Genomic DNA, 12,280 nt, shown 5'->3' on the forward strand with positions numbered 1-12,280 from the left:
ACGTACATTTTGTTCCTACGTACATTTTGTTCCTACGTACATTTTGTTCCTACGTACATTTTGTTCCTACGTACATTTTGTTCCTACGTACATTTTGTTCCTACGAACATCGCTTTTTACGAACATCGCGTTTTTACGAACATCGCGTTTTTACGAACATCGCGTTTTTACGAACATCGCGTTTTTACGAACATCGCGTTTTTACGAACATCGCGTTTTTACGAACATCGCGTTTTTACGAACATCGCGTTTTTACGAACATCGCGTTTTTACGAACATCGCGTTTTTACGAACATCGCGTTTTTACGAACATCGCGTTTTTACGAACATCGCGTTTTTACGAACATCGCGTTTTTACGAACATCGCGTTTTTACGAACATCGCGTTTTTACGAACATCGCGTTTTTACGAACATCGCGTTTTTACGAACATCGCGTTTTTACGAACATCGCGTTTTTACGAACATCGCGTTTTTACGAACATCGCGTTTTTACGAACATCGCGTTTTTACGAACATCGCGTTTTTACGAACATCGCGTTTTTACGAACATCGCGTTTTTACGAACATCGCGTTTCTACGAACATCGCGTTTCTACGAACATCGCGTTTCTACGAACATCGTGTTTCTACGAACATCGTGTTTCTACGAACATCGTGTTTCTACGAACATCGTGTTTCTACGAACATCGCGTTTCTACGAACATCGCGTTTCTACGAACATCGCGTTCCTCTAGTTCGATATAGTTGTGAGTATCCTTGCGATCATCCATGGAGTAACTGGAACCGTTCGTCCTCATTGTGTATCGTGTGTATGTTGATGTGAATCGCCATCTGAAGTGCAAAATAGTGATCGGTTGTACCCAATAGCGGGCTTTTTGAATTCTTCACGCAACCTCAACATTCAAAATACACCATCATTTAGCTTAGCAGATACGAGTCCACGCAAGGTTGAGACAGCAAATCACCCAAAATATCAGCGAAGCCAAAATTGTGTCACCATGTGACCGTCTGCAACTCCAACAGTCATTCTATGGCGCAAATGTTCGAGCCGATCTGGGTGGTTGGGAAAGTCCTGTAGTGGAAGAGCAAATTCGTTTCGTTTGCTATCTTATAGCTCACGGAATGGTACCTAATGTTGTTCTTTTTCTCGTGGAATTTTCCTGTAAAGAAATTTAGTAGAGGCGGGCGAACTGTGGGCCTGTATAGTAATGTCGATGAAGGAAGTATTCGAAATCATCGATATGTGAGTCGGGCATTTTTTGTTTGTCGAGCATAGATGTTTATAGATGAAATAACGATGGGTATTACACGTGGATTATTTTGGAAGTGTTTGTTGATCATTTGACTTCATAGATGTTTATAGATGAATTAACGATGGATACACCACGTGGATTGTTTTAGAAATGCTTGTTGAGTGGGGTCTGGAAGATGAAGTTTATCCAGAGAGTGAAATCTGGACCAGAAATGATAGAAACCTAGGTTTCCATTCTTATCTTCCGAGTTCACATAAACTTCTGCACTGAGAAACTATCAACCAAACAACACGACTTTTCTTCCGCGCCTCCACACTAAAACATAACACAAAAACACCAACACATACACAACTCGACCGCTGGTCTTCGCACGTTTAGGCGTAATGAGAAGCGGTCGCGATATCAAAGAACGCCGTCGATCCTGGATAGATCCGGAGCCACTCGAAACACGCAGCTCACTCGTTTTACTACGAGTGGATCTGTGAATACAACTAAATCTACTGCACAGCTCTACATGGTCGCTAGCAAAAAACAACAACACAGCACAAACAAAGATATTATGTTTTCGTAGCCCGTTACCGATTTCACCATTTTTCATATAACGCCGATTGAGACAGTCTATTTTTGATCCGAGGCAACCTTTGACACCCGTTGAAGATATCATTTATCCAACGCACCAGAAAACTCAGGCATGAAGACAAAACGGAACCTGCTACCCAGACGCTCGCGCACAACATGTAGCGGCCCGCGGCAGTAGCTTCAGCTCGCGCAATGTGGGGACATCCATCTCGAACCCATTCAAAGCGTTCCGAATCTGAATCCCGAAGCCAAAATATCGGGATTTTTTGGCCTAAGTAGCGACACTAAGCAAAGAGTGTTGCCTTTACCTATTAGATATAGTTATATTGAAACATTTCGATATGCCAAAATTTCCATATGTAAGATAATGAGTCCACCTACATTTTGTTCATTCATTGAGACGTTGGTATACGCGACGCGGTAACGCGTTCCTTTTTCGCCACGAATGACTGCGTTATTAACAAAATCAACCAGGTTGCGCAAAACTTCAACGACTGGCTAGTCGCCTGAAGGAGAAAAGAGTGCGAGTGTCGTCTACCTAGGGCATCTAGATCTTTTTAATAATATTGTTTCGTATTGATCATATTGTCTTGTTCAAAATCAAGCTAAAACGAAATTTCTTGCCTGACAACATTTCTTGTCTCACAGCAGCCGGTGTCCGAGTTAGGGATCATATGTGGAGAACGATTCACTTCTGACTTGTCGAGAAGTGACAAATCCAAGTTACGAAGAAGTCCTTCAATTCTGGCTTTACGTTTGAGTTAATATTAATACCTGTGGGTAGAGATCGCATGATTTGCTCTACCTAGGCAGGATAATACTACTAGAATTTTAAATACCATCAGTATGCGACGATTGGCTTTCTTACTTCGATAATACATTAGTCTGAAGTAATGACTTTCTACTTAGCGAATCGAAGAGCATCACACAAGCACACATGACTCACAGATCTCATCGTTGATGTGCTGCCACCATCCGCTGGCTGCTAATACATTCTGGAGTCTCTTCAAGAATTTCTTGAAGTGATGCTATCAGCATTTTACGACCGCTTTCTATGAGCGACGAAGGAAGAATAACAGTGGATGATGATGTACGCCAAAAATTCGACTTTGAAGAGAATGATGTGTTGATTTGCTTTTTAAGCAAGTAGTTAACGCTTACTAGCTTCTTTAAGTAACCGCCTAGGAACAGATCGCAAAACTCGGGAGGGTTGTGTTCTATCTATTGATTCTGCTACTTTTTAACGTCTTTTTAGATGCACGTTATCAAATCATTGAAATATCACAGTTTGTATACCATCCGCTTGCCACTGGCGAATAATGTCTTTCGTCTCATCAGCAGAATTGAGTACAAATACCTAATATAATACGAGGATGAATAACGCTCGCCGTTGGTCATTACCACTTTCCTGGTTTTCAGCTAACTGCGCCAAATCGACCCCCTGATGAGCAAACACTGATTGTAGCAAGAGCCATCGATGTTTCCATTTATCAAGCCGTGACCACGGATACCTCACTGCCCACAGCCGCTGAGCTGTAACCATGGATACCCTACTGTTCACGGCCGCTAATAATGCGAATTTTTTCCGTTTCATAGGTGACTTCATCAAGTTGACTCCCATTATTTGAGGCTGTCGAGCTCTGTGAATGGACAAGCGATCGGCAAACCGCAAACAATCCAATAACCACATCTGCCACACAAAACACGGAAATTTGAGAAAGCGTTATGGAAACTGGAGAAGGCGTCAGGATGAACCATTGTCTTCACATCCAAGTGCGCAGATCTCCAACAGGGTCAGATGTTTTCTCGAATCGACTATCGGCGTGCTGTAACCTTTCATGTGGTGCCAACCTACAACGAACTAACTGAACTGTTGGTCTACCTAAAGTATCATGGTGCCGTTTTTCAACTTATGAACTAAAATATCTTCATTACGAGTAGTACTTCCGTACGAGATGGACAAGGCATGTAGTAAATAAAAGTATACATATACAAATCAGATTTGTAAAAAAGCTAGATAAAATCACCCGTAATCGCTCAGTGAATTTTCTGTCTACTCTTAGCGACAAACTCCGCGGTACGGTGAATTTGTGTGCAATAGATTTCCTTCTAGTATCAGTTGTACGAACGGACCCATCGCCTGTAGAATCTGCTTGTTTGTCTGTTCACGCCGCATTATCGGGAGAAACGCCGGCCATACGGTATCGGATGCCTTGCCGCTCCTGGTGGTGTTCAACGCCGCTAGATGTGTTCGTCCGTGAAATGCGCAGTAGACTGCTGGTGAGCTGGTCCAAACGAAAATAGCAGCATGAACAGCAGGCAATAATTCAAGCAAAACTGGCACAAAGCGTCGGCCGCCTATCTGCTGCATCGCTAAAAGATAATTCCGTGCCAAATACCATCTAGTTGACTTTACCGACTGAGAAATTGCGTAGACAACCTGCCTGCTGCTGACCCTTCGCGGACGTTACCGAACAACGACACCTTGCAGCTCCAACCCGACTACCCATATTACCGATGACGAAGTGACTGCAGACAACGCTGTTGTAGCCGACGAAACCACTGCGTCACTATCATAATCGCCGACGAAAGATTCGCGAAGGTTCGCAGCATCACAAGGTCCAATGAATAGCAGATGAGTCATCGAAATCGACACAATGTGGAATTGGCTGGCAGCCTCCAGGAACGGGTCCGCTCAATAGCAGGAGCCGCACGAATTGCGCATCGGGCACTAATTACGTAAAGCACTGTGCTAACACTGATAAAAAAAAAAAAAAAAAACGAAAGGCGTAGCTCAAAAACACTAGAAATGCTAAACGCAGCTTGTAGATTGAAGCATGTAGAGCTGAACGGGTGAACAGCAATGGTTGCAGATTTTCAGGATAGTTAAAACCGTGGTAGTTGTAGTGATATAATGCAGGTAGACCCGCGTCGGCCCGTGAACAACCTGATGACGTTTTGCTTCATTGGTAGAACTACACTGCGCAACTATTACATTTATCAGCATCGGCCTCTCCGACGAGCCCAATTAGATCGGATTCGTTGGATCTTCTATAGGAAACGTCGTGCGATAGACTGCTGAGACGCTAGCTGGTAGGCGGCACGAACACGCACGATCCGAGGTCAATCGCTGAACCACCCACCCGCTTCCTCGCTATGTGATAGCGGCTAAGGCGACAAAAATCAGCATATAGGCAGACATAGATCGATACACACCGACACAAAAAGAAACCAGAAAGAACGCAGGCCTGTGGGAGCGACAGCGATGTTGGCCGAAGCCACACGCGGTTATGGTGAGCACTATAAAGACGGCCAATTTTTGAAGCACGTTCTTCAGAACAGCTCGAAATCAATCACTAATTCGAAAAATTATAGTGTACAAATTGTAGCTAGAGAGTTCAGTGGCATAGAATACGTTGATTACTAATAAACACAACTGCTATCTGAATTATATATACATAAAAACCATATTGATGATACTATTCGTCTGAACGAACACGTCCGACCATCTTTGGGCGAAGGTTAGCTCGGACTTACCAAAACCAATGATGTCACACAATCGTATTTGCTTAGGCTGGAATAAGTGGAAGAATCTAGGTTGTCTGGGAGTACACCCTGTCTCACGGTCTGGGTACCTATAGCTCGCTTGCTGGTTCGTCCATATCAGCTTACCAAAACGTCCCAGCCTTCTTAAGATCGTTCCGTTCGGTGACGATATGGATGACGTCACTTCTTGGTTGACTCGGTAAGCCTATACGGCTGTTGCTATGCTGTGAAACACCATGACTAAACTTCGATGGAGCGAACAATGATGGCAGATATCTTACTAAGCCTAACGAGGTCTGTAATATTCACGAACATCGCTAAACCTTTTACGTACTGCTTAATGAAGATATGTATAGATGATCAAATATGTTCAGGATGCACACAAGGTTGATTCCACAAACGAGAAACCATTGGTGATATTCCCGTCAGCCATACGAATGGCCGGGAGGGAAATTAAATGAACAAAGAAAGATACGAGTACGCAGCACTGTATATATTCCCTATCTATATCGGTACACTGGCAAACAAACTGGAGGCATTCACATATCACGCAAATATTGCCAATAATATATATCATCTATACGTGTACATATAATATTACAATAGGCGATACTGCCCACTACAACATTAGACGTAATCGAGTAAATAAGTGCGACTAGTTACGTTGTGCTTTAATTACGTTTTGCTCACAGCTTAACGACTTTTGGACGAATTCGCAGATCCATCAAACCGTTTAATATTTCTATGAAATAGCGACGTAAAAGACGTAACCGGACAGCGTGTTTCCGCCGACTCGACGCAATACTACATTCCATCCGGTAAAACATATTGGGATTGTTGGTGGATGACCATCTTCATTCCATACTACCTACGAATACCTTGATCATCGATGAATAGCTGGTAAACTAGTAGACACAAAACATGCTCATCTTAACACTATTGGTTGCATGTCGCTTCATCTATCTTACAAGCACCACACATCTTCATCAATTGCCACCGAAGCAATGACTAAACAGGCTAATGCTAAGCCCTATATGAGCGACAGCCGCGCCACCTCCTTTCCACCAACTACGCAGTCGCCCCCATAGTGGTGTGACTATGAAAGAATCCAAGATGGCGCCCTTCCAGCGATTATAGAAACCACTCGAACAGTATCGAACATGGCCGCAGTCCTGTTAGGGCAAGTGCGGCAACATTTGATAGGATAGTTTTTCCGCCCAGACATGATACGGCATACGCTCATGTAATATAGGCTTACCGCTATATGGATAATTTTTCGATGACGCATGCAACGCTTAGAGAGTTACTATTCATCTGAGTAAATGTCATCGCAGCTATATTGTCTGAGCAGTTAGAAAAAATGTCGTTCGTCTGGCAATGGAAGGTGTGACGTCACCTGCCGAGGCTGAACTGAATGGGAATTTTCCTAAAAGCTTTTGCAGTTTCGTCAGCGTAACGAGGTCAGGTATCAGCCTTAAAAAGCTTCTACTCTCGTCGAAAACATAGGTACGAACCATGGTATACTAACGAAAAATAGTTGCGAGAGTTTGTTAATATAGGCGCAATCGGTCAAAAAGCTTTCGATTGCTGCCATATGGTGTAAAAAGAGCGTTCCAAATGCTACTGGAAAAGAAAGCAAATGATTTTTAATTTTATTCAACCAACTGTAGAAAATAAACAGTCATGCCAAATATACGGCCTATTTTACCAATATGCTCTGGGATTCTGAGAAAAGCATATAGTGATTATTTAAAATAAGCACGCAGTTCTATCGCATCGTCAGCGAATTTATGCCATCCAATAACCGAGTTTCACTTGAACAGACACAACTACTATAAGCGGCATATCGCCGCTCGAACTAATAATTAAACAGGACCTATCTAACCTGAAACAAAAACATAGAGGCAAGATATCTTTTACTAGTTGTTTGAAAACTCACCAAGCTGTCGAGCGAAGCGTTGTACACTGGATCTCAGTCAGTACTACAATGGCTGTCTGCTTGATACCTGCTAATACGAACGGCAGTCCATGTCGGCTGCGGCAAGGGCCCACGATATATACGCCTTACCCATTCGGTTGGCTGTGATTCGCGCCGCCCAAACTATAATCAGATCCACAAGGGCACTGTTAACACAATCAGTTTTTACATCCACTATAGCAGCATGTATTAGGACTGAAGATGGTAGAGACTAACCGTAGGCCAGTGCAGAATAACCCGTGTGGCGTTATTCCAGCTAGCCGTGAAAAGAGAATAACTGCGTTGGCCTGCACAACTAAATCTTGAACGTATCCGTCATTTTTTAGAAAACTAGCTGCCTGAAAGCTTTTATTTTAGTTTTGTTCATTGCGGGACAGTAAATTCTGTTTGCTCTAGATTCAACGCGATGATGGGGAAATTTTTAGTAAATAAATTAGTAAATAAAAAAAATGCCATGATTATAACGATGCAGAAGGAGAAAAACTGCAAGCATTGTGCGCTCCTGAGTTTCTTTCAATCGTAAGGCTCTTAAGTGGGCTTCTGCAAAAAAAAATGGACCAGCCATAGCTCTCATTTAATGCTCTATACCTTAGCCAGAAAGCGGTGGCTGTTTGAGCAGAAACTGAGGCGCCACCTTCAGTAAGGATAGACTACAATTTCTAAGGAGAAATTGTAATCTATCGGCGTGACCGCTCCCCATGCTGTCGCCCCTCACTCCGAAATGAGACAGGTAAACTGAAGTTGTACTGTGTATTTGAGTGTATGTATGTATGTGTGCTTGTGCGTGCGAGTAGTACTGTTTGAACGCGCGGTAGTGCGACTTTCCTCCGTTAGAGAAGTTTCCGTCAGCATTGCCATTACAGCCGCGTACCACAACGGCCACCTGTTGCAGCCCTGACAAGAAGCTAACACAGCTGTTGGCTGCTTTTGCCAGAAGCTTAGTTTTCGCAGAAAATTCCTGGTGACAAAAAGAGAAGGCGGACCTTGTTGCCCAACTAGCATTTCTAGCGATTCTTCTTTAGCTAGAAATAATCTTAGAACGCTAGCGGAAAATTGCAAGACATCTGGAAAATTAGCGGTGCATTGGCAGCGATGCCTACAAGAGGGTTATAACAAATGAAGGGTACATTGATAAAGATGAGTACGGTTTGTCGATAAGAATCTCCGTAGATATCTGTTCGGGCTAAAAACGAAAGCTGTACTTGCGCGTAAGTTAATAGACACTGGAACTAGTGGATAGCTAAAATCCTGTTGCAAATCTGCCGGGACTACTTGTTGGTTTAGAAAAAATACTTTCGACTCTGATATTTGGAATTAATTCACATGGTGTTTGGAAGTAAACGAGACGATAGTGGTGGTGCTGGAACTCTAGTAATTCTGGATGACGGTGGTTTGGTTGAGTATACCGAGAAGGCGGAAGAGGTCGAAGCGTACTTCGAAAAGCCGAGGTGAGCAGTTGAAACTAGAAAAATTTGCTTAGTTATACATTGAAAAGGATAAGAAGTGTTATATTAGATACTATGTTAGACGCAAAGGAATAAAAGCTTGCTAGAGGGTAACCATTGTATGTGTTACTTTATATGTAGATAGGAAAAAATCCCCTTCTTTTATTTCGCATCGGCGGTATGTCGAACTGTTGTGTAAAATCTATGGCTTTTGATTGTTTCCCAATTGTCGAACTGGAGTCCTAATCAGTTTAAGACTAGTATTCTCGTATGCAGAGATTCGCTTGCTGGAATTGCTTTAAAACACCGTCAAGGGGTGTCTGTACAACATCGCATCTGTCCCACAGACCGTCTTTAACAGTTTATGCCAGTGAGTGCTGACAATTGCGATGAGCCTTCTTCCTGAAATCGGCACTTTTTTCCCAAAAGGCAGCGAATCATATTCTAGCGTAAATTATGCAACCCATCTTTTTATTATATAGTATACACAGAACGTAGACTTCGAATTAACGCTACTACGTATAATCCAGACAATGATATCGCACAATTTATAGATTCACGTATGTTGATGCACTTCATGGATCAAGTTAGAAGTAAGTGAATGCAAAAAATTTTTGGATTAATTGGTCAATCTACACTTAACTTAATCGTATATAGTTTTCTTAGGATACGAATAATGAAATGTCCTACTACTGCAACTGTAAGAAGAAAATACAGAAGACGAAGTTACAATGTTGTTACGTCGTATATGATATAATGAAATACGTCGTATAATTATTCACAATTAAAGCTTTCGTACTTACTAAAACTTACGTGTTAGCTGATCCTAATTAAATGATGCCTATATTCTCTGATTGCTGATTTATCTGCGTTGCTGTCCTTATTACGTTATTTTTACTCTGGCAAATGTCGTACACACCGTGGATTACTATCACATATTCTACACAAGTTAACTGACCCAAATTTTCCCTGATCTAACATAAGGACAAATGAGTAAGAATCTTCGGAAGATTAGCTAGTAGCTAGAACGCGTAGGGCAAAACCTATCCACGTAAGCACCACATAAACATACATAGAATACGATATTGGCTTGTCCGAGGTCCGATACGGTCTGTATTTTTTTTTAACCTATTCTAACGGAACTTACCGTCGTAAACGGATAGTCAAAGACTATTACAAAGCGCCATTACCCTCGATGAGTGCTGTTGCTAAGCGTTCATAAATCCATTAATTATTTTTTTAACTGTCTCGGATAATTAGAAAAACAAAATAACAATAATATTAATTATTAATAATAATAATTAATAAATAATAATAAAAAAACAGCATATATATATAACACTCAGTGTAGCTGTAAGGTTCCACACATTTGTACTATTTCTTTGAGCTTTTTTCAATAATTCCAAGTACGTCAATCGCCTTAGTTATGTTTATTATGTTAATTATGGTCGATTCCTCAGCTAACCTAACAAGGAAATGTAAGAGAAAAAATTATACCATATTTTTTCTATAAATAAATACACAAGATTCAATTTATCCACACATCCGTCATATTTTCATCATCGTTTCTCAAGCTAGAAAAGCACCATTTCAGCACTCAAGTAAATGCCACTGAGCAACGCCGTCGACTTGCAAAATGGATACGGGTTTTTGACAATGCAAATATTCATCTAGCTATAGTAAGTACTTACATCATCCCACATTTTATATGTCATCTTTTGAATATACACTCTGCTGAATTGTGAGTTGCGGTCAAATTTAAATTATTACAAGGTTACAGACAACTTGAACCCCTTTTGGTGCTGTACCACCCATGTTACTCGAGAAGCACTTGCTTTGTGCATTTCAGAGAATCTTGTTCCTCAAAAAGCATATTTCACTCTAAGTGGCTGCTAATACTACCCACCCGTGCGGTATGAAGTTCTCTCTGGGGTGTTGTAGATGCAGGGGCTGATAATAGCGCGACGACCGTGGCCACAAGAGCACGTAAGAGCCGATTAATCTAGCGCCATCTGCGGTTATATTAAGTGGTGTCAATCTGTTCAAACGGTGACAACTGTAAAGCGGCAGGGTAAGCACAACAGCAGGGTCATCCATGTTATCGCCATCACCACAAAGAGGGTCAATCAATGAGCTAGTCGGGATTTAGCTATGCGGAGTATAGACGGATTTTGAAACAGCCCACGCAGAGCTTCTTACTGCTCAAATAGTAGGCCCATTCAATGTAAGACGAAGGGGACGGAGACTGATTTATTTGTTTCAAAACCGTATTTGAACGTGCGAGGGTGAAAATGTAAATGAACATTACTCTAGATAATGGGCAGTTAGCTACTTTACTCATATGCGTCGGAAGTTAAGTGATGAAACCGTTGAACGCTACGACGATAAAAATGCCTGTCTTTTCTGCTCTATTTAAAATCGACTTTAGGGGTTAACGATCAACGTAATTAGAGATAATCGACACCCTTACAGAGGAAGGTCGATTTATAATATTTTATACATAACATTTTTAACGCAAAACGATCAATGTGTGCAGCAATCTTAGAACCGCATGTCATAATCGAATAAATATAAATAGACTTTGATAACTTCTATTAATCCATTTGATCCATTTGTTTTAAAGTGCCTAGAAATATATTGATCGCAGAACTGCTAGATATCCTTACCTGGTAAAATTGTACTTCAGGAGATCTCACTGCTCAGCGAAATGTTGGGCGAACCCACAAGGGGCAAACGGAAAAGGTTAGGCCAAAAGTGTTCCATTCTGGAAGTGATTCAGGTGCTAGAGAACCTAGAATTAAAGAAGGCAACGATGCCGAATAGGATTCAGAATGAACAACCTGAGCCCGCCGTGGGGCTGGCGCCGTCCTCAACGGCTTTTTTCAACGAATATCTTAATTCCGGACCGCTTCCTTCTTATTCCCGAGACGCAACGCTTCTCGTTATCTCAAAAAAAACAAAGGCGATCCAACCAACTAACGTCGTGGCGCAAAAATTTTGAAGGCAAACGTCTGCTGTAGACTTCTCCCGTATTATCTGGTGAGGAGACTAAAGGGGTCTTTAAAATGTCAGTGCTATAATTTCGACAACATACCTACGCAGTGATTGTATACTTCAAAGCTGCCTTCGACTCCATCCCAAAATTTAGCCTGATGCAGAAAGGCCTTGATATATTCGTGCTCAATACTTAGGCCTTACCCATTGTCCCTATTAACCGCTTTGTGATTTTTGACCTCGAAGTTGCGTTAATTTTCACTTACGGAGTGAGTTCAATTTGAGATGACCTCGCAGTAGAGAATTTCGGGTAGAACAAAGGTTTCGGTTCCCAAAAAAGCGTTGAGACTGCAAGCAACCTGTAGTAGCCTTGTCTACTTTTTGGCGGCGACGCCACCATTCGCTAAGAACTTTCGTCGCCGTTTCAGCTTATAGTCAATCTTAGGACATCAGAAAAGCTTAGTAAAATAGGATTGAAAGTTCAT

At 41.8% G+C, this 12,280-nt stretch overlaps 2 protein-coding genes across 50 annotated transcripts in view; one reads left to right on the forward strand and one right to left on the reverse strand.

Annotated features, from left to right (window-relative positions):
• Positions 1-12,280, reverse strand: part of LOC111249512 (uncharacterized) — a 202,180-nt gene that overhangs the window by 168,453 nt on the left and 21,447 nt on the right. For 8 of the 48 annotated variants that reach the window (XR_015319249.1, XR_015319245.1, XR_015319248.1 and 5 more), the window contains exon 1: positions 7,318-8,093. The gene's annotated coding sequence lies outside the window, so the exon portion shown is untranslated. The other 40 variants (XR_015319235.1, XR_015319241.1, XR_015319243.1 and 37 more) reach the window with 36 other exon arrangements.
• LOC111249274 (tetratricopeptide repeat protein 39A-like) overlaps positions 8,670-12,280 on the forward strand; it is a 31,592-nt gene continuing 27,981 nt past the window's right edge. The window contains exon 1 of one of the 2 annotated variants that reach the window (XM_022802949.2): positions 8,670-8,804. In XM_022802949.2, coding sequence (XP_022658684.1) covers positions 8,680-8,804 — 125 coding nt within the window. In that variant the 5' untranslated portion in view covers positions 8,670-8,679. The remainder of the gene's footprint in view (positions 8,805-12,280) is intronic. The other variant, XM_086977596.1, reaches the window with a different exon arrangement.

This window comes from Varroa destructor, unplaced genomic scaffold (assembly GCF_002443255.2).
Source record: "Varroa destructor unplaced genomic scaffold, Vdes_3.0 BEIS01000001.1, whole genome shotgun sequence".
Lineage (NCBI taxonomy): Eukaryota > Metazoa > Arthropoda > Arachnida > Mesostigmata > Varroidae > Varroa > Varroa destructor.